Consider the following 19,147-nt stretch of genomic DNA (forward strand, 5'->3'; position numbering starts at 1 on the left):
AACACATCCTTGCTGAATAAAAGTATTGATTTTATTTTAAAAAAAAGAAAGAACTGTTTCCAACTTTGATAATGAATCATCATATTAGAATGATTTCTAAAGGATCATGTGATAATGATCCTAAAAATTCAGCTTTGCATCACAGAAATAAATGATAATTTAAAGTATAATAAATTTAAAAACAATTATTTTAAATTGTAATAATATATCACAATATTAATTTTTTTTCTGTATTTTTGATCAAATAAATGCAGGCTTGATGAGCAGAAGAAACTTCTTTCAAAAACATTAAAAATAGTAATGTTTCCAAACTTTTGACCTGTACTGTATATATACACACACATATATATATATATATATATATATATATATATATATATATATATATATATATATATATATATATATATATATATATATATTCTGAATTTTCCAGTGACAAGTATAGTGAATCCGCACAAAAAAAGATAGAGTGAACGAAAATATGAGTCAATTCAGAGAATGATGATGTGTACTTCAAGGCATCTGTGACTTCCTCTTTTTGTAAAATTTGGATTGAAAAGTTGTGCCTTTTTATTGTCTGAGTCGCTTATCAAAAGTTAAATCAATTTAAAAAATAGCTAAACATGTTGCTATAGGTGCTTTTGGAAGAAAAAGTTGCTAGTCTGAAAAGTTGCCAAATTTAGCAACAAAATTGCTACGTTGGCAACACTGTCAGAGAAACAGACACGACTCACTTAAAAAGATTTCTTTAAGAACATAGATTCGTTTGTTCACAAACAAAACAACACTAATGAGTAAAATTGCTTTAAGTGAATTGTCCCTGTAAGTAAAAATTTAAATCAGAGTACTGGCTTTGTTCTCTTACAACCTCATGCACTTTAACATATTAAAACTAAGTTGTTTATTCAGATTAAAACATTATTGTCACACCACAGAAACACGCATCTCCGGTCATTTACATGAGCATTTTTGACATCACAGAACTTGTAGAAATTCATTCCAGTTGGACCTTTTTTCAAGAATCATTGTTGATTTTAACCGCATACATAACTATTTAGTAAATAATGATAAATAACCTGAAAAGCCTTACCTTATTGAAGCTTATATAGGCTAATAGTGTCATTATTCCAAATCCAACCAACCACATATTACAAGCAACAAGCTTATACACGGCTGCATCAAGTTATAGATTTTCAGAAACACATAGGCTATTATATAACATTATTGTTTCACCTGATACATTTTCCATTCCAGACATATATAATACTCTCCATACATAGCGTTCTCCATATATGCAATCATGCAATCATTAAATGTACAATCATTACATTTAACATTTCCATTACATTTATAATGGCCATTTCCTCTATTTGCATAACCCTATCCATATTGTCAAAAAGTCAAAAAGCTGGTCTACAGGCACACACTGTGTATCTTTGTGGAAGTTCATATGTGCTGTTGCTTTGTTAATTGCATTCATAAAGGCAAGTTGGTTGATCATAATAGCAGCTTTATAATAAATAGTGCAACCACAACTGTTGTCCTGAATGTACATGTGATCAGTCTCATGCCTCTTAATCACCTGATTTCTTAAAACATAAAGGAGCGCCTGTGATTGAATTCCTCCAATTGAGCCCATATTTGAAGATGACATCATGTCAGTCATTATTAATGCAATAAATGGTTTCTCACAACTATGATGCCACAGCATTACAGCAGCAGGAATAACAAAACATATACATAGCATTTGCACTCCAGCATCAGGTTGGACATGAAAGAGATGGAAGGTTTGTGTGCTGATGTTCATTTTCTGTCTGTATCTCCATGTCAGTCTGTCTTTCTAGTTTCCATCTCAGTTCCTGTTTTTCTCAACCAGGCCGAGCGAAGGACTTTGAGACAGCCGCGGATGATTCTGCGCATCCACATGATGTTCATAACATCCAAAGACATGCTGGAAATAACCCAGGCACTGCGGCCCCCCAGAGGTAACCGGTAGAAGTCATCCGTACCAAAGACCGTGTACATATGGCTGTAGTAGCCTGGAATGACTGCGATCCTCACCAAGAAGAATGTAAATGCCATGGCGACACCATTAACCAGACTCGGTTTGGAAAGTTTGTGGTAGCCCAACATGTGAAAAAACCAACTGAAAGACATCAAAAATAATGCAATTAGAAAATGAGCTCATGTAACATTCAAATTGAATGCTTTTAGATGGATTTTTAGGTAATACTTACCGCTGGTTCACGAAGGGGGTAGAGAATTCTGAAAGCAGGCGGAAATTAGCAAAGTAAGGCAATATCCCTTGACTCTGCAGAAGAAAAAAAGAGCACAAAATGACCTTGGAGATATTGAGGAAGTAACTGTACACAAGACCAGCTGAAAACAACTTACCAGCACATAGTAGTATGCATAGAGAGCAGCAAAATGATGTATGACAAAATATTTCTCTCCTATAGACTCCCATGAAGTAAACATGAGAAGGAGATCTGAAAAAGAAACATTTTCATATATATACAGGTCCTTCTCAAAAAATTAGCATATTGTGAAAAAGTTCATTATTTTCCATAATGTAATGATAAAAATTAAACTTTCATATATTTTAAGATTCATTTCACACCAACTGAAATATTTCAGGTCTTTTATTGTTTTAATACTGATGATTTTGGCATACAGCTCATGAAAACTCAAAAATTTGCATATTTCATCCGACCAACAAAAGAAAAGTGTTTTTAATACAAAAAAAGTCAACCTTCAAATAATTATGTTCAGTTATGCACTCAATACTTGGTCGGGAATCCTTTTGCAGAAATGACTGCTTCAATACGGCGTGGCATGGAGGCAATCAGCCTGTGGCACTGCTGAGGTGTTATGGAGGCCCAGGATGCTTCGATAGCGGCCTTAAGCTCATCCAGAGTGTTGGGTCTTGCGTCTCTCAACTTTCTCTTCACAATATCCCACAGATTATCTATGGGGTTCAGGTCAGGAGAGTTGGCAGGCCAATTGAGCACAGTAATACCATGGTCAGTAAACCATTTACCAGTGGTTTTGGCACTGTGAGCAGGTGCCAGGTCGTGCTGAAAAACGAAAACTTCATCTCCATAAAGCTTTTCAGCAGATGGAAGCATGAAGTGCTCCAAAATCTCCTGATAGCTAGCTGCATTGACCCTGCCCTTGATAAAACACAGTGGACCAACACCAGCAGCTGACATGGCACCCCAGACCATCACTGACTGTGGGCACTTGACACTGGACTTCAGGCATTTTGGCATTTCCTTCTCCCCAGTCTTTCCTCCAGACTCTGGCACCTTGATTTCCGAATGACATGCAAAATTTGCTTTCATCAGAAAAAAGTACTTTGGACCACTGAGCAACAGTCCAGTGCTGCTTCTCTGTAGCCCAGGTCAGGCGCTTCTGCCGCTGTTTCTGGTTCAAAAAGCACACGCCTGTGCACGGTGGCTCTGGATGTTTCTACTCCAGACTCAGTCCACTGCTTCCGCAGGTCCCCCAGGTCTGGAATCGGTCCTTCTCCACAATCTTCCTCAGGGTCCGGTCACCTCTTCTCGTTGTGCAGCGTTTTTTGCCACACTTTTTCCTTCCCACAGACTTCCCACTGAGGTGCCTTGATACAGCACTCTGGGAACAGCCTATTCGTTCAGAAATTTCTTTCTGTGTCTTACCCTCTCGCTTGAGGGTGTCAATGATGGCCTTCTGGACAGCAGTCAGGTCGGCAGTCTTACCCATGATTGCGGTCTTGAGTAATGAACCAGGCTGGGAGTTTTTAAAAGCCTCAGGAATCTTTTGCTGGTGTTAAGAGTTAATTAGTTGATTCAGATGATTAGGTTAATAGCTCGTTTAGAGAACCTTTTCATGATATGCTAATTTTTTGAGATAGGAATTTTGGGTTTTCATGAGCTGTATGCCAAAATCATCAGTATTAAAACAATAAAAGACCTAAAATATTTCAGTTGGTGTGCAATGAATCTAAAATATATGAAAGTTTAATTTGTATCATTACATTATGGAAAATAATGAACTTTTTCACAATATGCTAATTTTTTGAGAAGGACCTGTATATGATAAAACCATGTACTGCAAACAATAAATGTTTATAATATTCACATTGAAATATAATGAATTTGTTTCTTTTAGATTTTGTTGAAAAAATAAAAATAAATGATTACTCTGAAACATAAATTCAGATATGACAAAAATGCCTATCATACAAGAACTGAACTTTTGCATCAATTATTAGATATAGCATCACATCATTAGCTCTCCACCCACCTGAGATTAGGTAGCCTGAGGTAACGGCCACATTTAGCTTCACCAGTGTGGCATCTCCCCTGTAAACACAAATTAGCGGTTAGATAAGAATAAATAGTGTTTTGTGAGTCCACCAAAAACGTCAAGTCCAGACTGTACTTTCTAGACAGAAACGTTGCATAACAGTTTGTGCCGCCACATTTGTAATGGATTGCATCTTCAAATCCTCACCAGACTGGGTCTTTCTGGATAGGTTCATCAAAGATATATATGTAGAGACAGAAAAGTCCCACAACCAAGGCATGTACTGTTGAGACAGCCCTTTGAGAAAAAAACAAAACAACACAACAGTGAGAGTTTATAGATCTTCCAACTTTAGTTAAGAGTGCATAATAAAACACATGCTTTTAGAAGAGAAATCTGACACCTGGAGTTCCACTCTGTCCTTTGTGTAGGGCTGAGCCTCAGGAAGCCTTTGCAGAGCTTCTCAGACACCCAAGGGCTAACTCTGTGGAACAGCCACTGGAAGCCCAAGAAGCTCCCTGTTACAACCATCAGCACCTGCTGGCTGAGAGGCTCCATGCCTGCTGAGCCCTAGAGAAAGAAAGAGACGAGAGCGAGACGGCGGCGAACGTTCAGCAATAACTCTCCCATTGACAAACCTCCCCAGCCTGACACATAATGACCCCCCCCCACACACACACACACAACAAAATCAAATGTTTCTTACTCCAGTCCAGCTGCGAGCATAAAAGCCCCAGTCATCACCTGAGCTGCCGCAGAACCTCTCTACTGCCAAGTCCCCCAGTATACAGAAGCATTTGCATATGTGCTGACACAGCCGCACTACCTCGGCGTCCCTTAGGAAACGACTGATTGTGTGGGTTTGTGCTGCATACACTAACTTCTATGCTGGCTGAGGGGAGCGTGTACATGTTACCCTGGCTATACATTTCTGCAGTATGGACACCGATCGAAATGAAACAGCAGGAAATCAATGCGTGTGATCAATGTGGCATTGTTATGGTTCACTGGGACGCGACCACTCCCGTGCTTTGTCCTCGTACCCTTGAAATAAGCATCAAGCTTCAGTGTTTTTAGTAACTGATAGTACTAGGATGAAGTCAAGCCAGCGTGACCTTGTCAGATTTTAATTCCACTGTTTCTCTGAAATGTGCAGTTACATTTGAATATGCTTTTATCTGAAGTGACTCACAAAAGAGGAACAAAACCAATTTGTCAAGGAACCAACAATGCTTGTAATATACATTTCCAGGTGTACTTAACAGCTAGATTTGGAAGCAAACTAGAAAAGAGGAGAAATGCAATGTAAGTGTGCATGTACACTTTATATTGCACAGTAGGAGTAAAAGGGACAAATAATCAAGTAACCAAGCAGTAGGACATGCTATCTTTATCATTTTCTTTGTCAGAATCATTGATTCAAGCAAATTCATTTTCTCTTGTAACAGCTGATCTGTCCTGCTTCTTGGTGACTATGAAATGACTGCATGCATCCTTAAAATAATAAAGTCAACATATAATGCATGAGCAGACTTACCCTTTCCGTTATGAAAGACCCATGCTGAACTGGCCATGGAGAGTGTGCATGGACACAGCTGGACACAAGGATTAATGCAGGGTTTAAGCGATCTGTGAATCTCAGGTGTTCATCTAGGGGAGGATGGTGGAGAGATTGCGAATGCAAATCCAACAGCCTTCTTCCTCTCCACTCTCCATATTAACTAGTGAGTGCCCTCTCTTGTATGCAGTTGCCCAGTGTCATTTTCTATCTCTGAATCCTAAATGAACTTCATGGCATAGAGGAACCACTAGATGGAGTGAGACGTCCAACTGGCTAACTTTTTCTCTTTGTGGTAGCAAAAGAGCTTGTGTGAGACCAGGAGAGGGTGGTTGATAAAGTCCGAACAAGGACACTATTGGTAAATAAATGTTGCATATTTAGCAAGGGCAGCTCTGTTGTCCTCAGTTTCCTGAATCCTCAGCCTGACCTTCAGCTTAAACCAAATCTATTATCAAACAAAATAAACCCTAACCTTATTTAAAATAACTCCAACAGTAACACTGAACAACTGAAACACTGGGGTTTCTTGTATTTAGAGGCATAATGGAGCAAGTTCAGGGCAGAGCGGTTAGTCTTGCCCTGCAGCTTCAGGTAATAACATCCCATCCCCCTCTAAAGCACAGCTGTTGTTATTGTTGTTGTTGTTATTGTTGAGTCTGTCTGCATGTTGCGCCTCAGAGATGGAGCAATGGGGCATTCCTGTTTGATGAACCATTCGCCCCAGAAGAGTTCTGCTCATGGAAAATAAAATGGATGTTGTACCTAAATGTGTATTGCAATAGAATATATTCTTCTCACATTATTATCTCTGGGTTACATAATAGGACAATGGAAACTAATAGCAAACCCAGTGCTTGCTGCAGAGGCTAAGTGAAATGAACACTCCAGACACATATACTGGAGACACAGGAACATGGGGAATTTCTGTTGCTGACAAAACATCCCTTTTCACGTCACGTTGAGTGAAATATTAATGGTTTTCGTGTAACCTGTTGATTTACTGGAAGACTGCAAACATATCCTGATAAGATACTATAATTAGTTTAAACATATTAATCCATTTATAACCACTGAGTATGTATGCCAAATGCTCTTCTGTTACTATGAAATCCCTTATCAGCCACATTAGAAAATCATAATCATAATTATGAATTAAAAGGCTGAAATTATGAGATACAAAGTCTAATCTTCTAAATTATGACAGAAAATGTGACAAAGTCAAACTAACAAGTCATTACTATGATAAAGTCAAAATTATGAGATGAGTCATATTAATGATATTCAAAAAATAAATTAGTCTTAATTATGAAGACTGAAATAAGTCATTATAGCATAAAAAGCTACTTTAGACTTTCTATCTCATAATTATGATTTACCAAAGCATGTGGTTTTTTTTTTTTTTTTTTTTTGTGGTGGAAATGGGCTTATATTACTGTACTGTATTACTTATATACTAACCCATATGCAAATATTAATAGTATTACTTAGGGTTAACCACAGTACTGTTATGAAGTGGAAATAGGTCTTGTGCTTTTCCTGTCTTAAACCAAAAGTCTGGGAACAATCACTTACAATGGCAAACACACCTTGTTTTCCGACAGTTTCTTTGTTTGATCACTATAGTGATGGGCTAAACACCAGCCCATCATATCATTAGAATGCATGTTTTGACTTGTCTTTAATTAATTGCAAGTCTTGAAGTGTGATGGTACTTTCCATTTTCATTATAAATTGGGGGGATTGTATGCCTGCACTGACACAAAATCTCTGGTCTTCAGAAGTGAAAGATATTTCAGATGATGATAACAGTAATTATGGTATAACATGATGTGGCATTGAATGCTGAACCCAAAAATGACCAAGGAGGAATTCAAAAGGTGAGAGAAATTTGCTTCATCTCTTGGATGAATTCTTTGTTGTTGTTTTCTGTTAATGGACAGCAGTGTCTTGGGACACAGAGGCTCAGGAAACACATGGTGAGGAGGCTGAACTCCACAAAAAAAAAAAAAAAAAAAAAAAAAAACAGTTAAAAAAATCAAGGCCTCGACCTCCAGATATTTTCAGCATAAATTAAACATCCTAAATATGCAAATGGTGATAATAAATTCACGATGAAAGATATTCTGTTGTTTTGACCACTGGTAGGCTAGCTAGTACCATCATGAACTGGGCTTTAAACGGACATTTTATTTTTAAGTGTTTCTCTATTTGTTTTATTCAAATTATTATTTCCGTTACATATCATTAATTTGTATTTTATAATTCTGTTTTAATATATTTTGAAGGAATTATAATTACAAGAATTCGTACTACGGTGAGGGAAGATACGGCGTTCAGCTTGCGAACGTCTGCATTTTAGCCAATCGGGAAGGGCCACTATGTTGCGTCACGCAACTCAATTAATATTCATAACTAAAAAGTCTTCGCCGTAGTAGAATTTGTAAATTCGCTCAACCTCAGACCTTCTGCTGCTCTTTAATTACTCTGCTGAACAGAAAGAGTTCAGTGCATCCGCTCAGCTGGGACAGTCGGCAGTCATATTTGACTAGCCTAAACTCACGTATCTGTGGTCTTTTTTTTCAGTTGTGCAAAGCATCTCTTCTCGAACGAGAGGAGCCAAATTAGAAACCGGGGGATTTCTGAATATTTCTGTGGTGCGAATCGACGTGAAATAAGACAATGACTCAGTTCAACAAGGGCCCTGCTTATGGGTTATCTGCCGAAGTGAGAAGTAAGGTAAGGTTTGAATGATTGTACAGTTTGTGTACTTTAACGCCGGTTAAACGACGAAGTGGCGTTTAATGTTTCTTGCATTGAACTGAACGCTTGAATTCAAATGCATGAAAGTGTAACTGTTTCACTTTAGAATTTACTGCCAAGCATTTAAGACATCACAGACATGTTCAGAAACAAAAACGCCGTATATAATGTAGTAATAAATGTACTTCTGATGGCCAAATGCATTCTGTAGGTTTCAAGAGAAAACCACTGTTTCCTTTTCACCTGATTCTTGTGTTTTGATACTTCTGAGATCTTGGTTTTAGGGTCGATACATCCTTTTTGTTTACTACTCATTTATTGCTTATAAAAAAGATGTTGCATTGACCCAATGAATGAAACTTTCTTTTTTTTATGCGCGCGACTTGTTTCGTTTTTCACGCCATGTTGAGCTGCTGTTAGTCATTTTTAAGGCACAAAACCTGAGATTTTATCACTGCAAATGAAGTTTACCGTGTGTTGTTCTGGCTGATAAAGCTCGCCTGCAGCCTGGTGTGTTGGTGGGTCATGGGGTCTTTTGTTAAGTTCTGGGTGGAGCTCCAGTTTGAGAGAAAGCAGCGAGGCTGCCTCTCTCTGTACAGAGATACGCAAAAAACACCAGTAAACCAATTAAACAATGACATTATCAGCCTAAATAAGCGACAGTGTGTGTATAATAAAGGTTTAGTGAGGTTAGCGGTGTAATTTGTTCTGCTTTGTGTGGAGATGTATTATGGAAACTTTGGTCGATGTGATGCGCGTGCAGCATCTGTGATTTTAAAACGTAGTTTCGTTTTTAAAAGACGATATTTAAAACTAATATAACTTAATTTTACATGCTTTTTTTGGTTAAAACCTCTGTAGTACCTATTTGAAAAAAAAAAGTTTGTCAAATGGACTTTTAGTGCTGTACACACAAACACAAAAGGGGGTTTTCTCAGGAAAAGAGGGTTAAAACGTCACACTAAATCACACTGAGGCTTTTCCTCTGAATGCAGTACAATGTGCCCCATCTGCAGTGACAGATGTTTTCTTTATTATTATTTTTTATTTCTTCATGTTTAGATTCCATTATGTGCATTATTGTCACACATGTAGCAGAACCAAAAGTCTGTAAAACTGTGTAGGCCCCAAACATAGCCCATAGTTCTAGAAAGTATAATATTTTATTTAATGCAATATGGTTTTCCCCCCATGCACATTCACACAGCTGGGCTTGAACCTGCAGCCTTTTTATTAGCCAAGATCTTTAACCATTAGGCTACAAGCTTCCTCATTGTCTTAACTGTGACGTGACATACAGCCAAGTATGGTGACCCATATTCAGAATTCGTGCTCTGCATTTAACCCATCCAAAGTGCACACACAAAGCAGTGAACACACACACCGTGAACACACACCCGGCCCGAGACTCAAACCCACAACCTTAGGGGTTAGGAGTCAAACTCTCTAACCACTAGGCCACGACTTCCCCATTAATTGCTTATTCCATTGAAAAGCACACAGAAAACACATCCCTCTAGTGTCTGCGGTTGGTCATTTTAAGTCTATTCAGCAGCATTTCCATCACACCATCTATCTCATAATGAATGTGTGTGTGAGAAAGAGAGAGTGAGTGTGTGTTTAGTCAGAATGAGTGGGAGGGTGGATAAACAATGCAGTGGGGTGATGCTTCCTTGAATCCTGTGCCATCTGCAGAGGTGTGAGGACACTTGACCCCAGCTGACTTTTATTAGCACTTCAGTTACACCTTGCAAATATCTGAAGAGAGCTTACTGTAGGACACTTCATTGCTGACATTATATTTTCTGTTTGTTTGAAGGTAGTTTACTTAAACTCATATTTAATACTTGACAGTTACTTGATTGTATGATTTAGCAGCCTTGACAGCCAAATATATTGTACAGTACATAAAATATATAAAGTATCTTTGAGATGGAATTATTTTATAATGCGAGGGGGAAAAAGAGACTGTGGAGTGATACAAGAGACATGCAGTTACCACAAATGCATGCAGTTCAAAAATTTGGGGTCTCTTTAAGATTTTTTATTTATATATTACTTTGTTTTTGAGAAAAGTGTCTTAAGTTCACCAATCCAGCATTTATTTGATCAAAAATACAGTAAAACAACAATATTGTGAAATACTATTGTGCTTTAAAATAGCGTTTTTATGTTTTAATATATTTAAAATGTAGTTTATTTCTGTGATGCAAAGCTGAATTTTTACATAGGCTAATCCTTTTTAAATCATTATATTATATCGTATGTATACATCAAATCATTATCAGTTGTGCTGCTTAATATTTTTGTGGAAACCAAGATTCATCTTTTCAGGATTATTTGAATAGTTATTTATTTGAAATAGAAATCTTACATCTAACGTTATCTTTACTGTAACTTTTGATCAATTTAATGCATCCTTGCTGATTAAAGCCAGTACTTTATCAAAATGGTTTGAACTGTAGTGTACATTCATATATAAATGCAGAGTAGACTGTTCTCCTTTCTTTCCAGTGTTTCAATGTGTAGTGGACTAGTGGGCATATAAACCAGTTGTTATGCAAACATATCTTGTAGTCTGTATATACATCTGAGACCTCGCTGCCACATTATTTAGTCTGCTGGACATTTCCAGAGCAACAGGGTGATTAACTGATTAGCAGAAACAGCTGTTCACCAAGGCCTCTCACAGCATTAGCTCTTTTTTAGAGCTCTTTCCTCCAGCAAATGTGTAACTGGATTTTAGACAGGACCCTTACCCTCTTTATAGCTCTTGCTGAATTCCTTATGTACTTCCTGCAAGTGTTTCTTCTTTTTTTATTATGCACTGTTTTTGCCCCCCACATGATTTTGTTGATGAGGTCAGCAGAACTCCCAACATGTTCTTCTCACATGGCCAAATACAGATGTTCTCCCTGTTTTCTCTGTCTTTAGGAAGTTCACTCTCTGTTCTGGGCCGATGTGCTCTATCTGAATGTCAGAGAATGTACCAGTGCACTCCTACATGTTTTTTTCCTTCCTTTTTCTTAAATGCTCTAGTACACATTCAGGAACACAAGCTCTATTGTGCAGAAAATTGCAAGTGGACAGTTGGATGTGAAGATACCACTGATATCCTACTTGCAGAGCACCCAGAGATGATAAAGGACTCTGAGAGGGATTCATGGGAGATCATGTTGCGCTCCTCAACCTAAGCTGCTGCATGTGGTTTTTGAACCTTCTTTTGGGCCTCCACACTTTTTGTTGGCCCTATATATTATTGGGACTTTTTCCAAGTCAGAAAAAATATCTTGTTTTATTCCAGCAAATACTATCTGGTGAATACTGTATACTGTTACTTTAAAGTAATTTCTTTCTTCCAGTTTTAATGGTTCTGGTGCTTGAATCCTCTGAAAACTCTGAGTATTATAAGAAGTTGAGAAGATACTTAAACTCGAGGTGCACTAGGCCTGCATGATTAATCAATCGCGATTAATCGCAATTGTCATGCACATTTTGTCAGTAAAACCGGTTCTGTGATTAGTAGTTAATCTCAATCACCTGCTTTCAGGTGGAGCAGCATTTACTACACAGAGCTATAGTTCTCTGACAAGCTATGCAAAATCACGTTAATAATCGCAGACGATATAATCATAGGATTATGAAATCGACTCAATTGTTCACGATTATGACAGCTGTATGACAGCTGGTTTCTTAAACAGAATAATTAAGGCACACAATATTTCATTGTATTCCAAGCAGTGATAATGGCGATTTCGATTAGCATTTCATTATACTTACATATACTTTATTATGATGAAAATTATAATAATAAGAACTCAGATAAACCATATATTGCCGTAGTCGTGTGTTTATTAGTCACGTTGAATCAATGAAAGCAGTTAAATCTTCTGTTTATTCAGCTGCAGCGATTTCTTCGGGGCATATTTGGATTTTCCGCACGAGAATGCCCTCAGTCCTTTGGATGGAGATTTACTACTGATCACAGAACTGTGCGTCACTGAAAGATACAGCTTCTGCCTAATTGCGATTTATTGCCTTTGCGACTTAATTTCGATTAATTGTGCAGCCCTAAAGCCGGGCTCACACTACAGGATTTTTGCCTGGATTTTGCTGTCGAGGACAGATTTCCACAGTCTGTGACAAAACCTCTGAAATTGGTGCTCGTTGCGGTCGCTGATGCTCGTTAAGTATGAGCAGGTCAGCAAAATGATCCGAACCTGTCTCGAGCTATCACAGCTATCACAGACGCTATGATATTTTCAAACCTGTTTTATATTATCGCCACGTGATCTTGTAATGTGAGCGACACAATGACAAGGTGGAACTAATCCAGCCAATCACGGTGCAGATGGTATAAACACTCTTATCATTCATCTTTTTGAAAAGAAACGAAAAGCCTAAAATTAATAAAATCAACTAACTAGAAATAAATGTAACAAATGCATATATTTTGTGTATATAATAACACGTTTTATTGTACTGTTTAAATACCTCCAACTCTGCAGTAGCCTACTGACAGTCCACATTTTCCAAGCCTTGTTTCTGCTATATTTTCTTATGTCGTGGTATCTTCTTTCTTTTGGATAAAATAACTGCACAGACCAATTGAAGGGCCAGTTGATCGTCCATGCTTGAAGAAATGGCCTATAATCACTGTAATTTCTCATGAGATTTTATGTAAGAAAACGTATTTTCGCTGATGGTCGGGAACGCCTCTTCACTGAATGATTTGTAGTATGTGCACCTTGTTAGCATTGTGTTGTGGTGTATGCGTGTAGCTATGACAAGACAATGACAGATGAGAACAATAGCGTAGTGTGAGCAACACAGTGATTCGGCTAGTCTTTCAGTCCTGTAGTGAGAGCCTGGCTTAAGGTGCACCTGAATTAAACATGGCCAGTGCCAATAAATATTTTTGTTATTCCCTTTATAACAGTTCCACAACAATTACATGAAAAATAAAAAATTATCTGGTCTTAAATGCAATAAGTTAATTTAGGTATCACAACATTAGAAAGTACAGTATGAAAGATGAATGTTAATTTTGAGGTTTTCTGTAGATTACATTTAAGTAAGTTAGAGTTAGATGATACAAAATTAATCTAAATGTGAAATTGAGCATAAATAATTATCCAATATTGACTAATATAGTGATCTTAAACATTAATAACGTCTGATAACCAATATGGTATATTGGGCATCTCTCATTTTTAAATGCAAAAGTAATTTGATTTACCATCTTTACTTCAATTCAAGTTATGCTTTGTGATCCATCTCGTTTAATTATGTCTACCAGGAGACCTTTAAAGAATGATGGCTGTACTTACAGTGACACGTGGAAGGCCCTCTGATTAGCTGTTGTTTCTGTCACAGACCCATTTCCTGTTGTCCTAATGTTTAAAAGACAGCTGAAGTAAGATCACAACAGGATGTAGAGCACAACCCAAAGTGAAAATCCCTTTCGTTTTCTTTTTAGGGAGAATGATTTCGAAGAAGAATGTATAAATCTTTATTTGAAGCTCCTGTGATTGTATGTGTCAATGTGATTTTCATATTTAAATTTTAAAATATAAAAAGTTTAAAGAACTACTAGTAATCCACCAATTAGAGAAATCGCTGTTGCCATGGAAATGAAGGCAAAAGAGCTCGGCTGCAACCAAATAATTAACTGATTATTTATTAAAATCAATGAAGTTATTATTTTTCTGCAGTAACATCTTTTTGCACTTTTAAGTGTTCTTTTTACCTTAAATCAAAGTTTGTAGTGTTATGTTTGGTTCATGGCTTTGAACAGTTTATTAAAGAATTGAATGAAATGCCTGTGGAGAAAATGAATGAAAAACATGCCTCTTGAATCAAGGGGCAGCCACTGTTATGCTCTATTTGTCCACTTATAATGAAGAATTTCTAAAAGGGCCAGTCAAAGCTTTGTGCCTTTTGAAAGTGTGTTTTTCTGAATGTTAAGGTCTGTAAAAAATTGTTATACAAAGGAAACTTCCCAATTGTCATTCATTTCTTAAAGGGGTCAACAGAACTGTCTGTAAAACAGACATGCTCCAACCTGAAACCTCTTTGGATCCTCAGACATTCAGCATGTAATTCAGTCGAATTTAGGAGCCAATCCTCATTTGTTTGGTTGATGGACTATGTATTGCAACTCATTTACAATTGATTCAAGACCAGACCTGTTGAAGGAAATTAACCTTAAAGTGACAATGAAAGGAAGGACTACCTTTTTATTCAAACATGAAGTGACTTGATTTAATTTATACATTATTTTTATTCATACGTTATTTATACATATTTACACATCGTTAGAGTTTTTTTTTTTGCAGGCAAGATAAGCTCGTTCAATATTTTTCTGTTTGCTGAATGGCAGTAATGGGGTCTGACAGGTGTCTGGATCTGCTTCTGAAGCCAGAGTTCACAGATGGGGCAATGCTTTGTAATTTCCTGTCTAACTTACTGTACTTGGCTCTAGACTTGCACAGAATACCTAGAGATGAAGAGGAGATGGTTTCCAAAGCTAACCTTAAAAACATGACAGTACCTGCATGCTCAAAAACCCTTTGTTTTGGAAGTTTTTGAATTCATGAATTGAAACTCTGCAAAAGTTTCCATGAGAGTTGCATGCACATGTTCTCAGTTCCAGACAGTTATTTAGGTTCACCAGTGAACGTATCTAGTGGTACTTTACTTTTCATTATGTCATGTAAGTACTTTAAGGAAAGAATGGAGACCTGTTGAAATAAAAGTGTCTTTGTATGGCAGGCCTTGGATTACATATGGAGAAACGGTTTAAGGAAGCAAGAGTTTTCAGTCTCTTTCTGGTCCCTGTAGATTGCTCAGAAGTATGACCTGCAGAAGGAGGAGGAGCTGAGGTACTGGATTGAGGATGTAACGGGCATGCCAATCGGAGAAAATTTCCAGATGGGACTGAAGGATGGCGTCATACTGTGCGAGTGAGTCTATGAGCATGATATGTGTTTCAGCTTGATTAGGAGCTCAAAACTTTGGAGCGCAGATGGCTGAGTGTTTGTTTGGCTCTAAATAATGACTTTCAGCCCACCTGTAACCTTTTGTCTTGTTTATTGTAACCTGACTGACAACACGCCAAAATGTGGGGTGATTTTAATATTCAGGCATGAGACCCAAAAAACAACAACAAAGAAGTTCTGCCAAGCTTAAACCATGTGTTGCTCATATTATAACCACCTAGTCTGGCGTCCACACCTTCTTTTGTTTGCTATTGCCCTTAAGAAAACTTTCCACAATGTTCCTTTTGAGACTTTTAATGGGAAGAAATGTTGTGACATGATGTAATCTTGGTATACACCTACCTTTCAAAAGATTTTTATTAAAGAAATCTTTTATGCTTACAACGGTTGCATTTATTTGATCAAAAATACAGTAAAAACGGTTATGTTGTGAAATATTGTTACAATTTCAAAAAACCTGTTTTCTGTTTGAATACATTTATATTTCTTAAATTTATTTTTGTGATGGCAAAGCTGAATTTTCACTCCTCAGTGACAGTGTCACATGATTATTCAAAAAATGATTCCAATATGCTGTTTTGCTGTTTAAGAAACATTCCTTATTATCAATGTTGAAAATGTTTAGCTTAATAGTTAATATTAATATTTTTTTGTGAAAACCATGATACTTTTTTTCAAGATTCTTTGATAAATACAAAGTAAAAAACAAAAAAATTATTTAAAAAAAAGTAATTTACTGTCACTTTTGAATAACTTAATGTATCCTTGCTGATGTGTATTTATTTCTTTAAAAAAATATATATATAATAAATGTACTGATCCTAAACATTTGAATGGAAGTGTGCACTGCAAAATCAGACCATGTACTGTAAGTTGAGTCTCTCCTTGAAGATGTAATTTTTGGTCTTTTTCATAGGCTCATTAATAAACTTCAGCCTGGATCAATTAAGAAAATCAACCACTCCAAACTTAACTGGCACAAGGTAAGGAAGACCTGTTTATGTATTGCTTTGTCTCAGTGTTTTTTTTTTTCTATCTTTCTTCATTTCAAGTCAGTTTTATTCCTAATAGCAAAGCCACTTGTCTTATTCTTTTCACTGAAGCTTGAGAACCTGGGCAACTTCATCAAAGCCATTCTTGCTTATGGCCTGAAGCCTAACGATATCTTTGAGGCCAATGATCTGTTCGAGAATGGGAACTTGACTCAAGTCCAGACCACACTTCTTGCTCTGGCCAGCATGGTGAGTTCTGTGCAAAACATATTGAATGGAGATTATGAAAGAAGGATGTTTATATCCAGGAGTTGCTGGTATAATGCCACTTTCGTTCTTTCATTCAAAGGCAAAAACCAAAGGTATGGACACAAAAGTTGACATTGGTATAAAGTATGCAGACAAACAAACCCGCAACTTTGATAATGAGAAATTGAAGGCTGGTCAGTGTGTGATTGGACTGCAGGTGAGGAACTCTTATGTTGTCTCTTTAGGAAACCTTAACCATTTTTTATTTCTTCAGTAAGATTCCCTCACTCATGCTTTGTAAATTCATACACATCCTTTATTTTCTTGATGGCTAGATGGGGACAAATAAATGCGCTAGTCAGGCTGGGATGACCGCTTATGGCACCAGGAGACATCTGTATGATCCAAAGACTCAAGCAGACAAGCCTTTTGACCAAACCACGATCAGCCTGCAGATGGGCACTAATAAAGGAGCAAGCCAGGTGAGTTGAAATTAAAGGAATAATTCACCCAAAAATTTCAATTCTGTCCTTTACCTACCCTCATGTCGTTGTAAACCTGTAAGACTTTGGCTCATCTTGTAATTAAATCAGAGAGGTCTCTGTTCCTCTCCTGAAGGTCCAGGTAACCAGAACTTAGATCTAAAAAGGTCATAAAAGTATTGTAATATGAATCAAGCAGTTTACTCAGTCTTGTCCAAACCCGCGAGACCTGCATTCATCTTCGGAACATGAATTAAGATATTTTTGATGAAATCCCTGAAATGAATCACAAAAATTCTACGTTCTTCAGAGTTCTGCTCCTACCCTACCCCAAATATACTTGCCTAGAAGTTTCTAGCGATGCTTGGTTAGCTGGTTCTGGTCTGTTTAATTGGGATAGAATCAAACTCTGTGGGACTTTGTCCATCTGGGAGCACGGTTGGACACCCCTTGCCTTGTGACATTCTAGGAATTGGGTTCCCAACTTTAGTTTTCACTTTATTCGTCCTTGCTTCTTCCTCAGGCTGGCATGTTGGCCCCCGGCACCAGGAGGGATATTTTTGACCAGAAAGTGGCTGTCCAGCCACTGGACAACTCCACCATCTCACTGCAGATGGGCACCAACAAGGTGGCCTCTCAGAAGGGCATGAGTGTGTACGGGCTGGGCAGACAGGTATACGACCCCAAATACTGCGCCTCCCCCACCGAACCCACCATCCACAGCAACGGCAGCCAGGGCACCGGCACCAACGACTCTGAGATCAGCGACAGCGACTACCAGGCTGAATACCAAGGAGAATATCAAGACGAGTACCCGGCAGACTACCAGGAGGAATACAGAGCCCGCTATGACCACGGCATTGACTATTAAACTGCAAGCTTACAACACAGATGAATATTTTTGGATCCTCACATAAACGGAGCGAGTTGTTTTTTTCTCTCGCTAGCCCTTTTATACATGACAAGAAACAGATGTTAAGAGGAGCGTTTCCTAAATCATCGTTCCTAGATTAATACAGTATTTTATTAGCTAGATAGACAATAGACTATAGTCTATAGTATTGTTTTGCCCTTTTTAAAAACAAGTTTGACCCTTTTTAAAAGTCAAAATGGGTTAGAGAAGCAGAGCAAGTGTTTGTCAAATGTCATTCATGGCATATTAACTACAATCTCTGATTGTTTGAGTTTTTTATTATTATTTTTGTTTTACTAAGTATATTTTTTACTTCCTGCTTTTTAAATCGTTTGACCAAACAATGCCTTGCTACATTGTGCCACAGGCCCTTGTATATGTTTAGACCAACTCCTATCTTTTTGATCAATCCCCCTCTCCTCAACTGTCTTGTATTTATTGCCAGTAATACTCAATAGAGACCTCAGTCCTGTTGAATGGCTCTTTTTTTTTTTCAATGAATAAAGTGTTTAATTTTCCAGTCTAGTCTGTTGTCATTCTAATTAAATCAATAAGGTTCATTCACATCATTAAATCTTTCAGGTTTTTCAGTAGGTTTCCTCACACATTCCTATACGTTTATGCTGTATGTTTACATTTATTTTTGTTCTGTGCTTTCACTTCATTTTTTATATCAGATGAATTTGCCATTCATCATCTCTACCAGATTTATATCTTAATCCATCCTGGAAAAGATGAGCCCTGATATTTGTGCAAAGGGGCATGAGCAAGTCTGAATGCTGCCTTGTGTCAGCATGGAGAGGGAAACCGTGAGCTGTAGAGTGAGAACAGTCATGACGCTTGGAGGACAAGGACTGGCCGGTGTAAAGGGTTCGTGAGAAAAGCAGCAAACCCCC

The 19,147-nt window shown here is 37.5% G+C and overlaps 2 protein-coding genes across 3 annotated transcripts; one reads left to right on the forward strand and one right to left on the reverse strand.

Moving 5' to 3' along the window:
* Positions 1–906: 906 nt before the first annotated feature.
* Positions 907–6,359, reverse strand: LOC109055651 (TLC domain-containing protein 4-B-like). 2 transcript variants are annotated; one of them, XM_042717976.1, is made up of 7 exons: positions 5,831–6,359; positions 4,697–4,863; positions 4,501–4,590; positions 4,291–4,349; positions 2,398–2,492; positions 2,241–2,314; positions 907–2,149 (listed from the first exon to the last, which is right to left on the reverse strand). In XM_042717976.1, the coding sequence occupies exons 2-7, from the start codon at positions 4,849–4,851 to the stop codon at positions 1,831–1,833; spliced, it is 792 nt and encodes a 263-aa protein (XP_042573910.1). In that variant the 5' UTR covers positions 4,852–4,863; positions 5,831–6,359; the 3' UTR covers positions 907–1,830. The 2 variants fall into 2 exon arrangements, with proteins under 2 accessions (XP_042573910.1, XP_018928395.1); XM_019072850.2 differs by having other exon boundaries at positions 4,697–6,359.
* A 1,909-nt stretch (positions 6,360–8,268) lies between these two features.
* LOC109055622 (calponin-3-like) lies at positions 8,269–18,776 on the forward strand. Its single transcript, XM_042717977.1, has 7 exons — positions 8,269–8,590; positions 15,458–15,579; positions 16,532–16,598; positions 16,719–16,856; positions 16,957–17,073; positions 17,192–17,338; positions 17,862–18,776. Exons 1-7 carry the CDS (start codon positions 8,534–8,536, stop codon positions 18,207–18,209), a joined length of 996 nt encoding a protein of 331 aa, XP_042573911.1. The 5' UTR covers positions 8,269–8,533; the 3' UTR covers positions 18,210–18,776.
* The last annotated feature ends 371 nt before the right edge of the window (positions 18,777–19,147 follow it).

This window comes from Cyprinus carpio, chromosome B2 (genome assembly GCF_018340385.1).
Source record: "Cyprinus carpio isolate SPL01 chromosome B2, ASM1834038v1, whole genome shotgun sequence".
NCBI classification, from domain to species: Eukaryota; Metazoa; Chordata; class Actinopteri; order Cypriniformes; family Cyprinidae; genus Cyprinus; species Cyprinus carpio.

What these genes read in the sequence shown, in the direction of transcription:
- LOC109055651 (XM_042717976.1), bottom strand. Translation starts at nt 4,851, where the DNA reads ATGGAGCCTCTCAGCCAGCAGGTGCTGATGGTTGTAACAGGGAGCTTC. An exon ending in CTCAGGCTACCTAATCTCAG is followed by an intron (nt 2,493 to 4,290) that starts GTGGGTGGAGAG and finishes TTTCTTTTTCAG; the next exon opens with ATCTCCTTCTCATGTTTACT. An exon ending in ATGCATACTACTATGTGCTG is followed by an intron (nt 2,315 to 2,397) that starts GTAAGTTGTTTT and finishes TTTCTTCTGCAG; the next exon opens with AGTCAAGGGATATTGCCTTA.
- LOC109055622 (XM_042717977.1), top strand. Translation starts at nt 8,534, where the DNA reads ATGACTCAGTTCAACAAGGGCCCTGCTTATGGGTTATCTGCCGAAGTG. An exon ending in CTGCCGAAGTGAGAAGTAAG is followed by an intron (nt 8,591 to 15,457) that starts GTAAGGTTTGAA and finishes TGGTCCCTGTAG; the next exon opens with ATTGCTCAGAAGTATGACCT. An exon ending in TTCTTGCTCTGGCCAGCATG is followed by an intron (nt 16,857 to 16,956) that starts GTGAGTTCTGTG and finishes TTTCATTCAAAG; the next exon opens with GCAAAAACCAAAGGTATGGA.